This window comes from Muntiacus reevesi, chromosome 2 (genome assembly GCF_963930625.1).
Source record: "Muntiacus reevesi chromosome 2, mMunRee1.1, whole genome shotgun sequence".
Lineage (NCBI taxonomy): Eukaryota > Metazoa > Chordata > Mammalia > Artiodactyla > Cervidae > Muntiacus > Muntiacus reevesi.
Genome location: NC_089250.1, coordinates 257,717,198 through 257,739,407, shown reverse-complemented (window position 1 = coordinate 257,739,407; position 22,210 = coordinate 257,717,198). Strand labels below are relative to the sequence as shown.

General features: G+C 52.4%; 1 protein-coding gene and 1 non-coding gene across 2 annotated transcripts; one reads left to right on the top strand and one right to left on the bottom strand.

Annotated features, from left to right (window-relative positions):
- Positions 1-2,154: 2,154 nt before the first annotated feature.
- Positions 2,155-22,081, bottom strand: HPN (hepsin). Its single transcript, XM_065925927.1, has 13 exons — positions 21,915-22,081; positions 21,278-21,347; positions 14,642-14,743; positions 14,513-14,554; positions 8,318-8,447; positions 8,127-8,249; positions 7,946-7,986; positions 7,398-7,563; positions 7,106-7,296; positions 3,294-3,389; positions 2,975-3,117; positions 2,666-2,830; positions 2,155-2,470 (listed from the first exon to the last, which is right to left on the bottom strand). Exons 2-13 carry the CDS (start codon positions 21,291-21,293, stop codon positions 2,432-2,434), a joined length of 1,254 nt encoding a protein of 417 aa, XP_065781999.1. The 5' UTR covers positions 21,294-21,347; positions 21,915-22,081; the 3' UTR covers positions 2,155-2,431.
- Positions 11,832-12,020, top strand: LOC136161933 (U2 spliceosomal RNA). The gene has a single exon (XR_010661819.1). It is a non-coding gene; the product is annotated as a U2 spliceosomal RNA (small nuclear RNA).
- Positions 22,082-22,210: the final 129 nt, after the last annotated feature.

The window sequence follows — 22,210 nt, the reverse complement described above, 5'->3', positions numbered from 1 at the left end:
AGGGTGGGAGTCCTACCCTGGGACTTCAGTCCCACCCAGAGCAAGATCATGTCTTCTCAGACTGGCCCCCTCCCAGCCAGAGTAAGCTGTGTCCCCTTGGACCCCTCAGGACACAGCCATATCTGCTCAGAATCCCCAAGGTAGACCATGTTCTCTCAGAGCTCCCAAACTTCACAAAACACATGTACAGTACATTTTTCAATTGACAATGATAATGGAAAATTTATAGTCCCGTCCCTGTAATTCAAAGCATTTTAAAACAAGCAATGTGCGAATCAAGTCTCGAATTATATCTCCAACATGGTGGGTAGAACAGCTAGCACAGCCACACACAGATGCTTGGAAAACTGTGTGGAGATGTGGGGTCACGGCATTCCTGATGGACAAAGCCATGGTGGGGATCACCAGTTCCTAAGGGTCTGATCCAGGGAGAAATGCTTGGAGCATTTTCCAAGTAAATAGTCTGTACTCATTGGAAAAGACCCTGATGCTGGGAAAGATTGAGGGCAGAAGGAGAAGGGGGTGAGAGGATGAGATGGTTGGGTGGCATCACCGACTCAATGGACAGGAGTTTGAGCAAATTGTGGGAGATGGTAAAGAACAGGGAAGCCTGGCATGCTGCAGTCCATGGGGTCGCAGAGTCGGCTATGACTGAGCAACTGAACAATAATGTTATTTGAAGGGACTTTTCTGTGTCTATTTGTGTTTTAGGAAATTGCTTGGGGACTTGTGGTTGATAGGTAACACATTTAATTTTTATCATGGGAAAATCATGGGAAACAGGCGTCTGGTGGGTGTTTTCCTGCAGAGCATCTGATGTCCAGCAGCACTTGGTCAAGCCTAACCAGGAAGCCCCATAGTTTAGGAGCAGTGGTGCCCCCTGGTGACCATCTGGGTCCCCCCCACCAAGATCTGTCAATTCTTTTGTGCAGTGGTACCCAACCTTTTTGGTACCAGAGACCAGTTTCATGGAAAATAATTTTTTCATACCCAGGATGGGGAAGCTGGTTTTGGGATGACTCCAGCATATTATATTTATTGTGTACTTCAAGGAAATGGCAACCCACTCCAGTACTCTTGCTTGGAAAACCCCATGGACGGAGGAGCTGGTAGGCTACAGTCCACAGGGTCTCAGAGTCAGACACAACTGAGCGACTTCACTTCACTTATTACTATTATTATTACATTGTGATATAATCATAATGCAGAATCAGTGGGAGCCCAGGGCTTGTTTTTCTGAATTCAGGCAGTGACACGAGCAATGGGGAGCAGCTACAAACAGATGAAGCTTCACCTGCCCACTGCTCACCTACTGCCCTAAGGCCTGGTTCCTAACAGGCCACGAACTGGTAATGGTCTGTGGCCCGGGGCTTGGGGACCCCTGCTCTAGGGAACAAAGTGGGTCCAAGGGGAAGCTGAAAACAACGTCCAGCCCAGATGAAGAGATGAGGGGGATGTCTCAGGCAGTGTTCACCGGGCATGGCACACCTGCCTTCTATCCACAGGGTCGTTTCCCATGGAGGTCCACAATAGATGTCTTTTTTTCTAACTGGGTATCTACAACCATTTTTTTCCCCCAGAAACAGCACCCCATTCTCCTCTGGAGAAGCCCTCACACTCAGGTCATGTAGTTCTTGAGGGTCAAACTTCCTCCCCACCCCGATGCATAGATGCACAGTGATCTGATGAGGGATGAGCATATGGGCCAAATCTGTCCAGGGAGAGCCAGGCCTGGGACTTTTTTGCTACAGCTGATGGGAAAGAAGCATTCTTTCTCTACTGAGGCCGCGAAATGGTCCACGGCATATAAGCTTGGAGTTTCGGTGGGTTGGTGGGGAACATCTCTGTCTCTAGTTGTAGAGGAGACTGCTTGAAAATGAAGCAGACACAGAGAAAAGCAGATGTGAGAGAGGAAGTGAGGCACAGTCCTGAAAAATGTTTGAGCAGCTGGATGGAGACGAGAAGCCAGAGGCTGCAGCGCATTTTCAGTTAAGTGAACCAATTAAGATCTTTTCTGTTAAGCCAGATCTGGAGGATTATGCTCCCTGCCTTGATCCATGCCAGGCCCTAATCGCTCTCCTCCATGAGCCCAAAATGTCCTCTTTTGCTGTTTACAGCTGCACACTAAGAGACCACATTAATCAAAACCATCTTTATTATTTAAAGAGCATCCTGTCATCAGGAGCACAAGATGGGGGGGGTCCCAGATGGCAGAACAATATTTACATGGGGGGCAGGAGGGTGGTCCCAGGGCTGAGTGGGCCCGCCACTGTGGAGGACCTTGGAGGGAAGAGTATCCTTGGACCTGTGGGCTGGGCCCAAGAAGAAAAATGTTCCATCCCTGGCCCAGGGTGAACCCCATGACGTGGGGCTGGGGCCCCTTAGATCAGCTCGGGCCCTGGAGGCGTGCACAGCGAGGAGAAGCCACAGGTCAGAGCTGGGTTACCATGCCGCTGGCTTCGGAGTGAGTCTGGGGAAAGACAACTAGGGGCTTCCCCCAACGTCCCACAAGTGCCCACCCCTCCCCAGGAGCCCCGTGAAAGCCATCCGTTCCCTAGGGTGACCCTTCTAAGCCCTATAGGTTTCCAGAAAACCTTGCCTCCCTTTCCCGCTCAGAGTCCCAAACCCTCCCGCCCTCTGGCTCCCATCTGGGCTCAAATTTCACCTTTATGGCCTGGAAGATCCACTCCCGGAAGTCACTGACTTTGGTGTAGACGCCTGGCTTCTGGGCCAGGGCACAGCCGGTGCCCCAGCTCACGATGCCACACAGCCGCCAACGTGGCGTCCGAGAGATGCTATCCTCACACACGAAGGGGCCACCACTGTCACCCTAGTCGGGGACAGAAGGCCTGGCTGGAGACCGAGACGGCTAGCCAGGAGGCCCTTTTCGGAGGGCTGGGGGCCGACCGCCCAAGGCCCTGTGTCTCCATCCCTGGGGAGGCCGGGGCCCCGACTGCCCCACAGGATCCCTCACCTGGCAGGCATCAATGCCACCCTCAGGGTAGCCGGCACAGAACATCTTGGGCTTGATCTGGTTCCCGTAGTAGTCGGGGCCGTTGCAGACATCATTGCTGATTATGGGGACTCGGGCCTCCTGGAGCACCCCAGCCTGTTGGCCTGGGGGTGTGCAGGCAAGGCTGGCCGAAGCTGGGGAGCATGCACACCCCCTCCCTCCCGTCCCAGTGCCCACCTACACCCTCGGGGCCGAGAGGCGCTGGCGTAGCCCAACTGCCCTTCCCAAGCCCGGCTCAGAGTCTCCCTAAGGCAGCTTCCCAGCAGAGGACAAGACTCACCGTAGTATTGTGTGTTGCCCCAGCCAGTCACGGTGCAGATCTTGCCATCCACCAGGGCCTGCCCGGCAGCCGGGAGACACACGGGCTGGATGTACTCTGTGCAAGAGACCACAGCGGTCTGGGCCCCTGCCAGTCTGCCCCGCCCAGGACAAACCTCGCTCCAGCTGCCCCAGCCCACCCTTCCCTCTGTTCTTTCACAAATCACTACAACAGAAGTTGCCTCCTATAAACAACAAGGTCCCACTATACAGCGCTGGGAACTATATTCAATACCCTGTGATAAACCATGATGAACCAGAATGTGAAAAAGATATATGTGTGTGTGTGTATGTAACTGAGTCACTTTACTGCATAGAGGAAATTAACACATCATTGTAAATCACTATACTTCAATACAGGGCTTCCCCAGTGGCTCAGCGGTAAAGAATCCACCTGCAATGCAGGAGACATGGGTTTTATCCCTAGTCTGGGGAGATCCCCTGGAGGAGGGCATGGCAAGCCATTCCAGTATTCTTGTCTGGAAAACTCCATGGACAGAGGAGCCTGGCAGCTACAGTCCATGGGGTCGCAAAGAGTTGAACACGACTGAAGAGACTTAGCCTAGCATAGCATCCTTCAATACATTTTTAAAAATAAAAGAAGCTGCCTTCTATTGAGAACTCACCATGTACTCGCGCCTTTCTGGGTGAATTCCCTTAATATCCCATCAGGTCAGAGAGGTAGGGGCTATTACCCTCACTTAAAGAGGGGAATATAAAACCATGTCACTTGTCCAAACCCTTAGATTGAGTCAATGACAGAGCCAAAATATGAACCCAGGTTCAAACCCAAATTTGAACCCAAAATTTGAACCCAGGTTCAACTGGGCCAGGTTGGCCCAGTTTCTAAGCCTGTGTTCTTAACCATGGCCCATGGGGCTGCCCCCTACCCAGAGAGTGACTTTGAGAAATTTTAATTTATTTTTTCAATTTTTTGGCCACTGTGGCATGTGGGATCTTAGTTCCCAGAACAGGGATCGAATCTGTGCCCCCTGCATTGAAAGCGCCTCCCATTTAACTACTGGACCACCAGGGAAGTCCCTTCTGTAAGAAATTTTACAAGGCACTATCCTGAGATATTGGACTTCCACCTGTCAAAAAGTCAGCATAATAAACACACCAGTCTATCCTGTCCACAGTAAGAATGGCATCCCTGAGATATGACATCCTTGAGCAGTGCACAACCCATGCAAGTGGTCCTGGCAGCCCTGCTAGCAAGCCTTGCTGGTGACTTCACCTGTCTGAGCTCAGAGCTCTCAGGTGCAAAATGGAAAGAATAATCATTCCCCCCCTCCGCCCAGAGGTGTATCATGAGAAATTGGTGAAGTGTTGAATAGCATGCCTGGCTAACAGGAAATGCTCACATAACTAGCAATAGTAATAAACAACAACAGCAATGATTGTTAGTATTAACTGAATGCCGGCATTGCTCTAAGCAATTTGACTCAGATTAACCCTTTTCAGCATTTCGATAGCCTTCAGGAGTCATTTAACAGATGAGGGAAACTGAGGTTTGGAGAGGTGAAGCCACATACCCAAGAACGCAGAGCTGCTGAGTATCTGACCCCAAAGCCCACACCACTCCCCTCAGCCCCATGTCCAAATGCAGGCCACTCACATGTATTGTTCCCTTAAATGGAGAACTAGTATCATGGACTATTCAAAAGACAATAACCATTAAAAATAAGAATAAGGCAGACTTCCCTGGTGACCAGAGGCTAAGACTCTGAGCTCCCAACACAGGGGCCCAGGGTTCAATCCCTGGTCAAGGAACTAGATCTCACAAGCCGCAACTAAAGATTCCCCATGCCACCACTAAGACTCAGCACAGTCAAATAAATAAACAATTATTTTTTTAATTATTAAAAAAAGACAATAATGCAAACTACAAAATAGTACTGACTTTCCTGGCAGCTCAGCCAGGGGCTTATAGGCACAGACTCCAGAGCCATGCAACTTGGGCTCAAACCTTTGCCATTTGCCAGTTGTGGGAATGTGGGGTATTATGTACCTTCTCTGTGTCGGGAATTTTACCCTTATGAAAAAAAAACAACACAGGATCATAAGAGAACCCACCCTCCCAGGCTGCTGTGACAATGAAATGAGTGCGTGCTTGTGACACGTTGAGGCCGGTGGCTGCACACAGGAGGCACATGCAAGTGTTGGAGTTCATCCTATCATCACTATTATTGTATTCTTTCATTATTATTTTTTAAGATGTTTTAAAATCTTATTTATTTATTTAAGGCTGTACTGAGTCTTTGTGACTGTGAGGGCTTTTTACTACTTGTTTCGAGCCGTAGTGGGGCTACTCTCTGGTTCTGGTGCATGGGCTTCTCATTGCAGTGACTTCTCTTGTGGAACAGAGGCCTACAGCGATCAGGCTCCAGTAGTTGTGGTACTTGGGCTTAGTTGCTCTGAATCAGGGAATGAACCTATGTCTCCTGCATTGGTAGGCAGATTCTTAACCAACGAACCACCAGGGAAGCCCAAGACTTTTTAATTTTTTTTATATGGGCCATTTTTAAATTCTTTATTGAATTTGCTACAAAACTGCTTCTGTTTTATGTTTGAGTTTTTTTTTTTTTGGCAGAGAGGGCATGTGGGTCTTAGCTCCCAACCAGGGATCAAACCCACACCCGCTGCATTGGAAGGTGCAGTTCTAACCACTGGACTGCCAGCGAAGTCCCTCTTTCTCATTATTATTATCATCATCATACTGATGCCTGCTGAAGGTTCATCATCATTGCTATGATAACTTCCTTATCATCAACGTTATTATTATTACTGTTACCACCACTCGGTGGCCTTCTGAAAGCTGAAGCCCACAGCCCACTCTTAATTCAAAAGGCATGTGTAGACGAGGTATGAAAGACATACTGACACCCAGGTGAATCTTTCTCATTGACAAGGAAATGCTCTGGAGAGCTACAAAGAGAATAAATAACTCCTGACTTTCTCATTCATTCATACACTTTTTTTTTTTCCATTTCTTTCTTTTATTTTGGTAATAGCTTTTTTGGAGATAAAATTCCTGTACCACACAATTCAAGCACACAATTAACCACACTTAAAGTACACAAGTCAATGAGTTTTAGACAGGTTTTAGATTCAGGGACTAGCTTGCCTGGCAATAAGGAAGGTACAACCACCACCACAATTGATTTCAGAACATTTTCATCACCGCCTTTACCTCTGACCTCCCAACGTTTCTCTGCCATGCCCACGTCTGGGGAACCACTGATGTACTTTCTATCTCTGTAGGTTTACCTGTTCTGGACATTTCATAGAAATGGAATCATATAGAATGTGGCCGTGTGGGTCTGACTTCCTTCTGAGCACAGTGCTGTTCCAGGGTCATCCACTCTGTACCCTGGATCAGTCAGCACTTCATTCCTTTCTAACCTAAGATGATTCCATTGTACGGGTCTAGCATGTTTTGTTTATCCACATGGCAGATGGTAGAGATCTGGGTGGCTTCCACCTTTTGGCTGCTGTAAATACGCTGCTTATGAACACCCGTGCACTAGTTTTTGTGTAGCAAGGTATCTTCATTTCTTTGGGGTACGTACCTAGGAGTGGAACTGCGGGGCCAAAAGGTAACACTTGCACATGGTTTTCCAAAGTGGCTGCACTAACTGCCCCCACCTAATGAAGGCACAGTGAGTGCCCCTGGAGATCATTTCCCTCATCACCATGAATTCTGTGCCCCAGCTCTTCCTCTGTCCTCCTGGCCCCTGGAGTCCCCAGGCCCGGGATCAGGCCCAGACATACCTGTGAGGGGCAGGGTGCCGGAGAGGTGGACCAGGGCGATGTCATTGCTATTCTCCTCGCTGTTGGGGTCTCGAAAGGGGAGATAGCCCCCATGGTAGATGACGGCCTGCACCCCCAGTTGCACACCGTGGGGTGAAGTCTGGGCCACAGCACCAGCAAACACTCGCCATCGTGACAGGACCCGGTTCCGCCTACCGGGGATAGGAGGGGAGGGTGGCCACCTGTCTAGGCTCAGCCTCCTCCAGCGCACGGCTCCCCAGCCTCTCCCCTCAGTGCCCCGGGGGACACTCACTCAGGGAAGCAGTGGGCGGCCGTCAGCACCCAGTCCCTGGAGAGCACGGACCCCCCACAGAGATGCGTGCCATCGTAGCGAAGACTGACTTGCCACGGCCACCTGCCCAGGCTGGTGTCCTGGCCGCCCACAATGCGATCGACGGGCAGTTTTCGGTGGCCACAGTCTGTGGGGAGAGGGGCAGTCAGGGGCCAGCGGGAGGCCTGGACCCCCTGCCCCGGGGGTCTGAGAGGTCATGGCCCACTCCGGGGAGAGCGAGTGGTCACGATCTTAACCTGAGGGGTCTGCGGAACATGGCTGTGCTCTAGGGAGAAGGGGTCTGTCCGAGGAGACACAGCCCCATCTGTGGGGACCTAGAGGGACATGGTCCTACTTTGGGAGGCTGAGGGGATGTGGACCCCCCACCCTGGGGGAGTCCGAGAGCACACAGCTCCATCCTTGGAGGGTCTAAGAGCATAAGGCCTGTCTGGGGGTACCTGATGGGCCATGGCCCTGCCACAGTAGGGGCAGGGAGTCTCAGAAGAGGGCTCTGAGTTTTGGGGCCTCACCTTGGCAGCTGGCAGCCAGGAAACGGCCTCTGGGACAGTCGCTGTGGGAGGGACGGGGGTGAAGACACAGAGACAAAAATAGAGGCCAATTAAGACGGACGGAAGGCACCCGGGGGAGCATGGGTGCCCAGGGGTGGTGGGGCCCGCGGCGTGCGCCCCACCTGCCCGCCGCCCTCCTCACCACACGGAGAGGACCTCGAGCAACCTCCGGGCATGCGGCAGCCTCCCCTCGTCCACGCAGAAGAAGCCCGACGTGCCATTGGCGCCCGCCGTCCGCACGTCCAGCTCCGAGTAGTCCAACGCCCTGGGCAGGGCAGCGGTCAGACCTGCGCCCCCCGCCCTCCCAGCCCCCCACCAGGGGCGCCCGGGTACCTGAGGAAGCCCATCTCCTCGCAGCTGAGCCCCGCCACCCTGGCGTTGGAGCGCGAGGAGCAAAGCAGGCGCCACGTGCCCTCCGTCTGGTCGAACACCGTGAGCCGAGCATCCGCCGGGCCGACCTGCACTGCAGGGCAACAAGAGGACCGCCGGGGTCGCCTTCCCGCCCGAGCCCTCCTGGCCTCTTCTCTGCCCGTGCCAGTCTAGTCCCGAGTCCTGGCAGGCCCGATCGGAGCACCCTGGGCTCCGCACATTTGAGACTGCCTCTGGAAGAGCTCAGGACTCAAGTTGGACCAAAGACTGGGGGTCCTAAGACTCTGGCTGCATCGCCATGGGGAAACCGGGCAAGGTAGGGGAGGGGGCATTCCCCTTGCCACCAGGATTCCTAAACTGGTTGCCCAAGAGCTGGAAGCTAGATTTTTCAAAGTCCACCTTTGCCTGCAGGAGTGGGAATGGGGGGGCAGTGGTGTTAAACCAATGTAGAGGAAAGTCAAGAGATTCTGATAACATTTTTATAGCTCCTTAATGGAATCAGGCTTAAAGAACCTCCAGAATCATTACTTAAGTGAGTTAATAATTTCCCTTTTTGTTTAGCCAGTCTCTTGGTTTTTCCTTTTCTCTTTTACATCACATTGCCAAAATATCTAAATAGATTTCTTATAATCTTAAAAAAGAAGAGTTATCTTTTTTCTGCAGGACTTGTCAGAGCCTTGAATACATACTAAGTTGCAGGATAATTATTCAAGCAGAGGATGCAGTATTCATTCATTTGTTCATTCAACAAGTGTTAACTAGACACATACTCCATGCCCGGTCCTATGTGGGGTGATGCTGGGGGACATAAAAATGACCAAGACATCTCTGGGCTGTACCCTCACCAAGCACAAAGTCCATCTGTAGGGGAGACAGACAGCAATTTAAAAAAAAAAATCACCCAATCAAACACAGCGTCACAAACTGTGACAAGAGGCAGATACACAGCAAGGCTGCAGAGTGCTTATGGGGGATTCCTCCTCCTGCTTAATGCCCTGAGTGATGCTCCCCTCAGCCCCTCCCAGCCTGCTCCTCACACATGGCCAGAGGACCCTTGCCACACCTAAGCCAGGTCACAGCCCTCCCTTAGGTGTGCTTTAGCAAACGCTCAGGCTGTGCCAGGCTCTATTTTGGACGATGAACAAATCAGACAAAACCCCCAGCTGTGGGGAGCTCAAAGGCCAATGGGTGAGATGGATAACAAACCGGAGGGAGAAGTAAAATAGATGCTGTGTCACAAAAGAGGGGCCTGGGAGACGAGTCAAGCTTGACAGAGAGGCAGGGGAGTGCTGACATGGGGAGAGACAGGAGGCTGCACTTTCCTGTAGGTGGGCAGGGAAGGCTGCACTGAGAAGGTGGTATGCAAGCGGAGATCTGAAGGAGGTGAGAAGACAGGTGAGGGAACAGAGAACTAGGCCAAGAGAATTGCAAATGCAAAGATCCCAAGGAGGGGGGCGGGGTTGTTGAAGGAACAGCAAGAGGTCTGGGCAGAGTGAGCGAGGGGAGAAGGGGGCGGGAGACAAGACTAGACTGACTTTGACTTTTACCAGGAGTGAGGGCTGAGCCAGGAGAGCCCTGATCTGACTCAGGGACTCACAGGCACCCTCTGGCTGTGTGTACGGAGCAGACTGTAGGGGGCAGGATGGGACTAGGGAGACCAAGGAGGAGGCTGTGTGATGGTCCAGGAGGAAGATGATGGAGGCGGGGCCAGGGTGGGGACAGTGGAGGAGCAGAGTTCAGATTCTGCACAGAATTTGTGGGTGGAGCCCACAGGGTCAGCTGTGATTGGATGTGGGTGGAAGGAAAAGAGGGGCCAAGGGCAATTTCAAGGTGTTCAGTCTGAGTCAGTAGAAGGATGAGCTGCCACTGATTGAGATGGGCAAGGTGGGGAGAAGTAGGTTTGGGGAAAGATCAGCTGTGAACCCCTTTTCTCCAGAGCCTCCTGCATGGCTGGTGTTCTAAGAGCACATTCTGGGACAGTGAATCTGGTCCAAACTCAACTTTGCATCCTTGGAGGAAGAATGTGGTGAGGCCACACCCAAGCTGAGCAGTCGTCCCACAGCCCCACAGATCTGGACAAAGGGAGGCAGAACTTCCGGGGAGAACCCTGTCCTGCTGAGGACAGAGAAAGGCAAAGAGAAGATTTGCATTCAGGCCTGAGTGACTCCAAACCCCAAGCTTTTAATGTTGCCTGTGATTGCAGTCATGAAACTAAAATACACCTGCTCTTTGGAAGAAAAGCTGTAACAAACCTAGACAGCATATTAAAAAGCAGAGACATCACTTTGCCGGCAAAGGTCCATATAGTCAAAGCTATGGTTTTTCCATAGTCATGTACGGATGTGAAAGTTGGAACATAAAGAAGGCTGAGTACCAAAGAACTGATGCTTTCAAACTGTAGTGCCGGAGAAGACTCTTGAGTGTCCCTTGAACATTAAGGAGATCAAACCAATCAATCCTAAAGGAAATCAACCCTGAAAAATCAATCTTGGATATTCATTGGAAGGATTGATGTTAAAGCTCCAATACTTTGGCTGCCTGATGCGAAGAGCTGACTCATTGGAAAAGACACTGATGCTGGGAAGGATTGAGGGCCAGAGGAGAAGGAGACAACAGAGGATGAGATGGTTGAATGGCATCACTGACTCAATGGACATGAGTTTGAGCAAACTCCAGGAGTGGGTGAAGGACAGGGAAGCCTGGTGTGCTGCAGTCCATGGGGTCACAAAGAGTCAGACACAACTGAGCAACTGAACAACAAGACATCCTCTCAGGCAACTTTCCTCCTAAGGGTTAAACAAAAAAGGCACAGTAATACACTGGTGAAGGAGTGGGTGGGACAAACGGAGAGAGCAACACTGAAACATACACATTACTATATATAAAATCAGTAGCCAGTGGGAAGTGGCTCAACCTGGTGCTCTGTGATGACCTAGAGGTGTGGGATGGGGTGGGGAGTGGGAGAGAGGTTCAAGAGGGAGGGGATATATAGCTGATTCATGTTCTTATACGCAGAAACCAATATAACATCGTAAAGCAATGATCCTCCAATTAAAAATAAATTTAAAAAATAGTAACACTGACTACATTTTCTGGGGATGGGCTGACTCCATGCTATGCGTCATATCTGGGGGGTTCTATCCCACAATCATCCTGGGAGGGAGAGACCATCTCTATACCCATCTTACAGATGGGAAAACTGAGCCTTAGAGAGGACATACTTGCCCCTGAGAATATGACTAAGAACCGGCAAAGTCAGGATTTGAATCCAAACCTGCCTACCTGCATACTCCCTGCTCCTTCTGTGGCTCTCATACGAACCTTATCAGCTCCTTTTCCCCAAATATACTCATGTACGGCCTATACTAGGAGCTTCCTGGTTAACTGGCCTTAATCATGGCTTCCTGTTCTGGGATGGGGCCGGGAATGTCTGGTACCTTCACTGGGTGATATCTACCACCCCTTGAGTTCCCAGACCAAGACTTGGGGTTCAAAACACCACCTGGGTGTAGTATCTGTTCTTATCAGTTTAATATCTGATACGTCCTCTATCCGAGGACAATATATTAAATGGATTTTTGGAGCAGGGAGTTGGAATAGGAGCTTGCTCCGTCCACTCCACGCATCGACCTGGTATTGCAGTACCTCCAGGAGCGGTGCAAAAATAAAAAAAAAAAAAAAAAAAAAAAAACACCAGCTGGGGGTGGGAGTGAATTCTTATTTTTAAATGACTTCTCAGTGCTCCAGAGATTGTGATTTCCAGAAACTGTGAGGTTTTAGGGAAAAAAAAATTATCATTTTATGGATGTATTTGGAAGGAGGAGCGGAAGGAGGAGGAGGAGGGAGAGAGGAAGGAATGTCAAATGCCCCCTCCAAGTATTTTTAAAGCTATATTTTGTACCACTGTTTCTCACTTTTAAACTCTTTTTTTTGTTTGTATTATTTTAAGCCATGCAGAAAGTACGTTCTGGGTCACCTGGTTTGCTTACCAAATTGTCTGATATATTTAGAGATGTGAAAAATCCCAGAAAAGTGAGCTGGGGATATCATTTCTGGGTTGTTTCTGTTTGTTCGTTTTGTAATTTCCCAACGTTTTTGAGAAACCCTAGTGTCACGGGAGGGTACTGTGCTGGCAGCGGCCAGAGTCAGGTCTGAAGTGTGGCCTCATTACTTTTCAGCTGAAGCCCAGGACAAGTTAGTTCACCTCTGAGATTTGTCTTCACGCTTATTCATTGAACAAAGGTTTCCTGAGCACCTTCTATGCACCAGACACTGTCTACGGCAGTAAACAAAATGCCCCTGCCCTTCTGAAATTCACCAGGAGTAAATCATGAGCTGTGTGAAGAGGGTCATAGAGGGGGTGGTGGTAATATGCAGAGTGGTTGTGGGGGGCGGAGGGTATAGAGCCTGGGGGTAGAAAGGTCCAGCTTGGGGAAGTTAAAGCCTAAAGTCTGAGACACAGAAGTCCGTGTTAACCAAGTTGGCTGAGAGTCAAGCATTGCACGAATCATCACCTCCGCTAATTCTCACCACCCATTTCCAGATAAGGATGCTGAGAATCAGAGAGGGCAGGCCAGGTGGGAGCCTCAGCTCAGTCATGATGGTACAGGACCCAGAAACCTGCCTCTGGGTGTGAGCGTAAAGAGGAGGCGAGCAAAGACTGTGGTGCCAGGAGGGTCCTCTGAGAGTGAGACAGAGGCCCGTGGGCCGGGGCTGAAGAGTGCTGGGAGGAAGCATGAGGTGAGGGTGGAGAAGGGCGGCGCCTTAGGAGCCCTGGAGTCCGCCAAGGGTTGGGATTTGTAGCCCAGGGGCAGTAGTGAGCCACGAAGGCGCATCTGGTAGGTTCATGACCCCTCTGCCCTGCCATTTATTCAACGTGCACGTCAGTACAATTCACTGGGCCTCAGTTTCCCCCATCTGCAAAATGGAAGTGATGATAAACGGCCCCAACTTCACAGGGCTCTTGTGCAACGGCTGTAGCCAGGGCCTGGCATATGTTAGCCATCAACACGGCAACTCACTGGGCTGTTTCTTGAGAAACAAGAGAGTATAGTAGTTCTACACAAGCGCTGGGTCCAGGCTGTTCTCGTTGCCATCCCTGTGACCTGGGGCAAGTCACTTGGTCTCTCCACACCTCATTTCCCCATATTAAAATGGGCCATGGGAGGGATTTAATGAATTAATACCTGCAAAGCCCTGAGGCCTGTGCCTGGCACAGGTAAATGCTCTGCAAGTGTGAACTGTGGTGATTGATCTTGATGGTGGCTTTCCCGTCTAGGTGTCCATTTCTGCTCTTAATGTGAGCTCAGTCCTTTATGGAACTAGATGAGCCTCGTGGGAGTGAAAAATGAGTCCTGTCACCCAACGTCCCTTTTCTTCCTGCTGCCCTGGGCCACAGAATGGTAGCTTGGAGTTAGCATTTAGAAAGATTCATTCATTCATTCCATAATTAGTTTCTACATTTATTAGTTTCTCCATCTATAGAAAAACTTGAATGAACTTTTTGGCCACCCTGGTATTTATTCCTGCCTCCACTTCTCTTCCAGTCAAGCCTAAGTGCTATTCCTGGTGCCATGATGTGCCCACGGCCTGTCCTCTCCAGTCCTCACTTTCTACATCTGTAAAATGGAAATAACAACAGCAGCTACCACCAAGAAGCGATAGAAAAAGGCTGGCTGAATTCATATAGTACTTCTACCTCTCAAACATGTATTGACCACGTTTCACAATGAGAAACATGTTTACATTATGATGTAGCCCCGAACTTCCGTTTCCTGGGGTGAACTATGGCATTGCTCCAAGCCTCAGTTTCCCCATCTGTAAAATGGAGGGAATAACAGTCCCACCTTCATAAAACCCAAAGAAAAGATTAACAGAACTTTTTCTTACGCAAAGAGAGGCACTCTGAGTTTTTCAATCGAATTTGTTTCATACTTTTTTTAAATGTGGTTTTCAACTCACTGATTTCATGATGCACTTAATGGATAACATGTTTAGAGTCTGAAGAACACTGGGTTAGACCAGCCACATGGGTACATAAGCACCACCAGCATTCCTGCAGGCCTTCGGGCATTCATTTAAAAAATCCTTTCACTGAGCTCCCACCAGGCGCGAATTTCCTCCAGGGCTCCCCAGAGGGTCTCAGCCCGCTCTACTCACCTGGGTACAGCGGCTCCTGATCACTCCTGAGTAGAACAGTCACTGCGGAGAAGGCAGAAGTGAGGGCAGGCAGGCTGGGGGCTGCCGGGGCAGGGGAGGGTAGAGGTGCAGGGGTCTGTCCACTCTCACCAATGGCCCAGGACGCTGCCCCGATGCCTGTCAGGAGCAGGACGGTCCCCACAGTGAGAGCTGCCACCTTGGGTCCGGAGCAGCATGGCACAGTCCGGCCACCTGCAACAGACACGGTGCTGGGGCCACTTGCCAGCTCTGTCCTCACTGTGGCAAGGGACCAGCTCTGCCCTGCCCCCCAGGCTAACTCAGCACGCCTGAGCCTGCCCTGCCCTGGGTCCAGTTTCTTGGGGCGAGCAGTTGGTAGGCCTGTCCCGCCCCTGCAGGGAGGATGACTAGGTGCCCAGTCCCCCAGGGCTTCCAGCTGGGAAGGGGTGTGGCTGGGACAGTTGCCACCCTCCCTGCCCACACTCCTGGCACTGAAGGGTCTTCTCCTTTCCACAGACGTTGCGCTCTGTATCTCCTTCTCGGACCTGTCACTTCTGCTAACTTTCCCAGAGGTTCTTGGGGCCTCCTGGGGGCTGTGACCCCTGACCTTTGCCCTCTTGCCAACTCTCTTCCCTGCTGTTTGGCATTTCCTCGCTGTCTCATTTCTCTCTGCTGTTCCAGACCCTCTGTCCCTGGGAACCCCCCAAAACCAGACCTCTCCCGAAGGACCCAGCTCCAATGACAAATTGACCCCAGAGGTTGAGAACCTACATTTGGAAATGTGTCAGCCTCACTTAAAAATACTGGCCTTGGGAATTCTCTGGCAGTCTAGTGGTTAGGACTTCATGCTTTCACGGCTGAGGGCACAGGGTTGATCCTTAGTCAGGGAACTAAGATCCCACAAACCACATGGCCCAGCCAAATTAAAAAATACATATATTGGCCTTACCTACGGCAATATATGGGACCTTGGGCAGGTACTATCACCTTTTTGAGCCTCAACTTCCTCATCTATTTAATGGGCATCCACCTAGCACTCACCTCTAAAAGTAATACTTGAAGATTCTTTCAAATAATTAAGAGCCGTACTCTTATCAGATGCCTTATGCACCAAGCACTGCTCTGAATGCATTAAATTATTCAGTCCTGGTCTCAGTTATGATTCCTATTTTTCAGACAGGGGAAACTGAGGCTCACAGAACTGGAGCCACCTGCCCAAGGTGACTCAGCCAGGAAGAGGTAGTACTGATTTGGCACTGGGATCCAGGCCTATAACCACAAAGCCTTGCCACCCTCTCAGTGCTATGGTGGCTGGCGTAGAGCAAGTTCTCAATAAATGATTTTCCCATTTTTATTAGTCAATAAATGTTTTTAAATCATTATAGCTATGTGATCTTGGACAACTCCCTTCACCACTCTGGGCCTCGGTTTTCTCATCAGTAAAATGGGGGTTTATTCACTCGTGGTCCTATGGAGCATCCACTGTGTACCTGGGGATTCTAGGCTCTGGGGACACATCCCTAAACAAGACAGCTGAGATGCTGGCTCTTACAGAGCTCACATTTTCATGTGTGTAAAGTGAGGGGGAAACCAAAACAAGCAAACAAGTAAATGAACTTGATCATGTTCAGAACGTGGCCAAGTCTATGAAGAAAATGATATGAGTCGGGGGCAGCAGGTCTTCTGTGGGGTATTCAAGAAGGGCCTCCCCAAGAAGGGGCTTTTGAGCTGAGACCTGAGGGCTGAGGCCAGCCAAGCAATGAGCTCTCACGGAAGGGCACCGTGGGCAGAGAAGAGTACAGGCCAGGGCCTCAAGGCCAGAACAAGCATGGTGGGTGAGAGGGCAAGAGAGGCCACTGATGTGGCCAGAACGGCATGAGCTTACAGAAGGCCTGGAACCAGCTGGGGAGGCCTGGCAGCCTGAGAAGAGGAATTTTATTCCCAGTGCAACAGGGACCCTGGGGCTGAAAAGCCAATCCTTTGGCTAGGGATGGGGGGACCAAAGAGAAAAGGCCACTGAAAGCCTTCGCTGGGCCTGGCGTGCACCCGACTGCCCCTGGCATCTGCAGGACCTTCCGGTTCTGCCATCTGGGTCAGGGCAGTATGGCTGATGGGCACGGGGCCAGGCCAGCACCCAGAAAGGAGCAGGGAGTGGTCCAGGACCTTCCTGCAGTGGCTATTGTCTGAGTGTCAAGAATTTGAGAACCCAGCCATTCTTGTCCGGGTGCTCCTCCCCCAAAGAGGCCCCAGCGGACCAGCCCAGCCCAGCCCCAGCTGGCTGACCCCTCCCTGTCTCCCTGAGGGGGCCTCTCAGGCCCCATCCCCACCTTGTTGCTGCCGCTGCTTAGCCACTTCAGTTGTGTCCGACCCTGTGCGACCCTGTGGACTGCAGCCCTCCAGGCTCCTCTGTCCATGGGATTCTCCAGGCGAGAATACTGGAGTGGTTTGACATTCCTTTCTCCAGGGGATCTTCCCAACCCAGGGATTGAACCCAGGTCTCCTGCACTGCAGGCAGATTCTTGCCCACTAAGCCACCAGGGAGGACCCCGTCCCCACTTTGGTCCCCAACCATATTCCTGGTTTCAGTGGGAGGTCCTGGCTCCCCAAGCCATCAGGCTGGTCCTGGGTCCTTTGTTTTCAGACGTGCCTGCGGAGCTTTGGGCCACTCACAGCCCAGGCTAGAGGCCCTGGCATGACTGCCGGGGCAGGAAGCACGGCCACCCTGTGTCGCTTAAGGTGAGGGGAGAAACTTGCTCCATGCCCTGTGATTCAGGAGTCTTTGGACAACCCCCAAACAGGTGCCTCTGGTGGGACAGGAAGCGTCCTCACCCAAGTTCACCAGCATGAGAGGCATCCTGACCGCATATCTTTGCCAAGGCAGGAAGTGTCCTCACTGCACGAGAGGCAGCATCCTGGTGTGAGTCGTCAGGGCGAGAGAGCCCGGCAAGCCCGGACCCCCGAGCGTCCTCCTGAGGCTCTGCTCTCTGTTCTTTCAGGGGTGCCAGGCTGCCCTTGTCTCCTCACAGTGCAGTTCCTCTGCCTCCACCATTCGGCTGCAAAACCCTCCCAAGTGATGTCCTTGGTTCCTTGTTTCGGAAACTCCACTCAAACAGCTCCGTGTCTGTCCTCGTGTACTCAACTCCAACTTCCCGAACAAAATTCTCTCCCCATCTGATTTCTGGGACACCACCCTTGTCCGACTTGCTTGCTACTTCTCAATCTCCTGACCCTTCACACGCTATCTGAAATCTGGGGTTCACAGGGCGGCCCCGGCCTCCTTCCCCTCATGCCTCCCCACTCCACCCCCACAGACTGGGTTGCTTTTCTGTCCCCAGCTCTGGACTCTCCTTAGTCCTAGATCGGGAGTCCTGCACCCTCTTAGATGCCTCCCCCTGGAATCACCACACTCCATCACACCTCCCAGGTTCCATACTGGCCTCCACGTCTCCCTAAGTCCCCAGGTCCCGTCTCAGAGGTCCTCATCCGCAGGTCTGTCCCTATGTGCAGAACACCTCCCTCTCCCCATGGCTCAGGCCTCCTGAGTGTCTCCTGCCCACTCTCTCCTTCCCTGCCCCCACCCCCTCCAACCCCTGGGTTCAATCTCTCCTTCTGGTCCAGCCTCCACATGGAAACCTGGGGGATCTTCCCAAAGAGCAAATCCAACCTGTCCCTAGAACCCTCCATGACTTCCCAGTGCCCCTCAGGACAGAGTCTAAGGCCCTCAGCCCAAGGTGCCAGGCCCTCTAGGATGTAAGCACAGCATCAGAGATTTGGGGGTTGAACATGCTTTCCCCAATTCCCAGACAGCCATAAGGGTCCTTACCAGACAATTGATAGAGTTTTCAAAAAGCAACCAAAATGACAGGACTTATAACATGACAGGACTTATAACATGACATAACATAACTTATAACATGACTTATAATGACAAGGTTAAAAAAAAAAACAAGAAAAGAAAGAAACGAAGAATAACCACCAGCGCCATCTTGTGGAGAGAGCCAGCGCTGCCCGCTCATGGGCCAGCTTCTCACCAGAGTCCTAACAGAACTTGGTCCAGCCTGCATATCTCATCACCCTCCCAGCTCCATTTCCAACTTTACCTCCAGAAATCCCGAATTATCTACATGCCACCATACACCTGGCAGACTGTCACCCCTAGCTGTTAGCCTTGCTCTTCTCTCTGCCTTCTCTGCTCTTCTCTCTCCTGCCTTATTCTGAGTGTTAACTCAGATATTACCTCCTCTGATTCGGGGTCCCCAGGGAGCGCCAAGAACCTCACCTTGGGCGCACTTCACCAGCAGAATGGTAACACAAATGTTAGCATAACTGCAGCTCTCAGAAGACACACCAACCCTAGGCCTGTCCTAACCCCATCCTGCCAGTGTGTGTGTCAGGGACAAGCTGCTTCAGTTGTGTCTGACTCTTTGTGACCCTATGGACTGCAGTCTGCCAGGCTCCTCTGCCCATGGGATTCTCCAGGCAAGAATACTGGAGAGGGTTGCCATGCCCTCCTCCAGGGGATCTTCCCCACCCAGGGATCAAATCTGCATCTATGTCTCCTGCATTGGCAGGTGTTACCACTGGAGCCACCTAGGGAGCCCAACCCCATCTTGCAGTTGCCTGAAATCCTTGCAAACTATCAATGAAGGAACATAGCATTATCACCATCCCTGATGTACAGATGAGGAAAGAAAGCCCAGAGAGGTTCAGCCACCCAGCCAGGTAACCCAGCAAGTAAGCCCGGGCTTGCCATGATGGTAGGACTCCCCTCCAAGACTAGGACTGAGTTGCCTGGAGATGTACTGAAGCCCACTGTGTCTTGGTTGTCTGTCCTCAGGCCAGTCCCTGGCCGTCCTTCTGGACACACTCCGCTTTTCTTCTCTGGTTCATTTACCCATAGGCTCCAGGCCTGGTGAGTCTCTTCAGTGGGCTCCAAGAAGGAAGGTTTCCAAAGGCGCAAGGCTTTGCCACGCATCTGCTCAACAAGGCAGCAGTGCCTTCTCCCAGGTCACTGGGAGCCTGGTGGCTCAGATGGTAAAGAATCTACCCACAATGCGGGAAACCCAGGTTATTGAACCTGCATTGCGAAGATCTCCTGAAGAAGGGCATGACTATCCACTCCAGTATTCTTTCCTGGAAAATTCCATGGACAGAGGAACCTGGTGGGCTACAGTCCCAGGGATTGCAAAGAGTCCACAAATAACACTCCACAGTTGGATGGTTTGGGCTCTGATTTTCTAGCTGTGCTGAGACGCAAGGAGGCCAGTGATCCATATCCATCATTTCAGCCAACACACTCAGTGCTTCCTGCATATCATGGCATTTAAATCCTCACACCATCCTATAAGATGGACATTAGTACTGCTTTTTTATTTTTATTTTTCGCAGAGGAAGAAATGAGGCCCAGAGAAGGTGAGCCACTTGCCCAGGGTCTAACAACTAGAAAGTGATACTGCCTGGGACCGAAACCAACTAGCCTGGTTCCAGGAAGAAGAGACTCAGCCCCAGCCGGGGAGGGCAGGAAGAAAGAGCCACCCCTAACTGGTCTCCTCCAGCTGGCTCTCAAGTGTAGAGGAGGTTAAGAGGGAGCCAGGAGGTCTGGAGCCCCTGCCAGGGGCTTCCATAAGCCCTCGAGTGTCCATCAAACCAGAGGCGTGGTTTCTCCCCACCATCCCTAGGGTGGTTTCTCTGTTGTTTCTCCTCTCCTCATCCATCCAGACCGGGTCCAAAGTCCTCCCTCTGCTCTGCCCACAGTGTGAGGAGGTGGGAGGAACGTCTGGAATCGGTGGGGGTCTTGGGCCCCAGGTTTCCAAGTTGGCCGACCTCTGCCATGACAGCTCTGGGGCACCCCGCATCTGGGGCACCCTGCGTGTTTTACGAACGAAGTCCCAGGCTGGCGCCTTGTGCGTGTTCTGTGCTCCCAACAACCTCATGTAGGTAGGTAGGTAGCATGAGAACCCACGCTTGACCCAGGGGGAAATGAAGCCCAGAAGAACGACGACACTCCCATCAGATCGCACAATAAAATCAGTGGCAGAGGAAGATTCGAAGGCAGCCCGGTGGGGCTTCCCTGTTGGCTCAGTGGTAAAGAGTCCGCCTGTCAACACAGGAGACTCGGGTTCCATGTGGGATCCCGAGAGGATCCCACATACCGCAGAGCAACCAAGCCTGTGTACCAGAACTATGGAGCCTGTGCCTTAGAGCCCGGGAAGCACAACTAAGGCGCCCATGCGCCCCAACTACTGAAGCCTGAGTGCCCTAGAGCCCATGCTCTGCAACAAGAGAAGCGGCCGCAATGAGAAGCCCTCGCACCGCAACTAGAGAAAAGCGTGCAACGAAGACCCAGCACAGTCAGAAATAAATACATGAGTAAATAAATAAAATTATATATATATCTTTTTTAAAGGCAGGCCTCTGCTTTCGATTCGGGTCTATGTCCTGAACGATGATAGCTAGTTTCTCCCCCTTGACCCCAAGTAAAGGACAGGTCCAGAGGTAGCTGAGAAATCACTGGGGGGTGAGGGGAAACTGAGGCAGGGAGCCAGGAAGGTCATATGGGGTGGCCGGGAGGCAGGTGGTGTTGCAGCCCCACAGAGAATTTGGTTAATAGTTAATTAGATGGAGGAGGCTTCAGAAGGGGGTGGGGGTGGGCCCACGAGGGGGTGCCAGAGAGAGGGGGCTCCAAGGGAGCGGAGGGCTGGGAAGACAGCACAGAGGGAGGGGAGGGGCGGCAGGCAGAGCTCAGGTCTCAGGGACAGGGGGACTCACCCTCCTTCTCCGCCATGTCACGGCCTCTAGTTAATGATTCCCCGGCTGACCTCTGGGGCCGGGGCGGGACCTGTGGGGAGATGAACAAGGGGGAGGCAGGGCCTGGGGGAGCCCAGCCCAGCCCCTGTGCCCCCAGTCCCAGGCGCCCATCCAGGGAGGCTGAGGGACTGGGCCCTGGCCAGAGCACGCCGTGATCACGGACACAGACTGGGCTGGGTTCAAGGATGGGGTCAGCGTGTGACCAGCAGCTAGGGGGATGATGGGATTTATAGCGCCGGGGGACCCTGGGCCTGGGCCGTGGTGGAGAGCGGACTGAGGGGTCCGAATTCCCGGGTCTGAGGGCGGAGAGCTGGAGGCCTCAACTCCTGGGTCTTGGGAAAAGAGAGGTTTGGGGACCAGGATTGCTTCTTATGAGGGAGGGGCGGCACAGGGGCCTGGACTCCTGGGTTGGAGGGAGGAGGAGCCCGGGACCCGATCTTGGGAGTCTGAAGAAGCGGGGGCTAGAACTCTGAGGTCCTTGGAGAGAAGTCTGACTGGCCCCTCTCAGAGCACCTCTGTTGGGAAGTGGGCATTAGGGTGGGTAGGGGTGAGGGGACCCATGTCCGGGGGACGGGAACCTGAGGACCCTGCTCCTTACCCTGGGGTCCGGCAGGTGGGGGCGGAGCTGAGAGATGGTGCCGGGTTAGGGTCAGTCTCCAGGCCTGGGCAGGAGCATGGTGGCCCCGCAGCGGCGCAGCGGGCCCCGGAGGCAGAGGCAGCGGCAGCGCGAGGGGCCTGCTAGGCCTGGCTGCCTCACCTGAGGAGGAGGGGGCGGGGGAAGGGGCGGGGAGGGGCTGGGCCAAGGGATTGGCAGCGCTGGAGGCCACCTGGCTGGTGGGACAGGGTTTGCAAGGGGCTGGACCGGGGCGCCCAGCAACCTGCCTCCAGCCTGGA

Bases quoted from the DNA above. Each gene is read 5' to 3' on its own strand.
- HPN (XM_065925927.1), bottom strand. The intron at 7,297-7,397 runs GTGAGTGTCCCC...TATCCCCGGTAG, and splicing joins GCCGCCCACTGCTTCCCTGA to GCGGAACCGGGTCCTGTCAC. The intron at 2,471-2,665 runs GTGAAATTTGAG...GTCTTTCCCCAG, and splicing joins GGATCTTCCAGGCCATAAAG to ACTCACTCCGAAGCCAGCGG.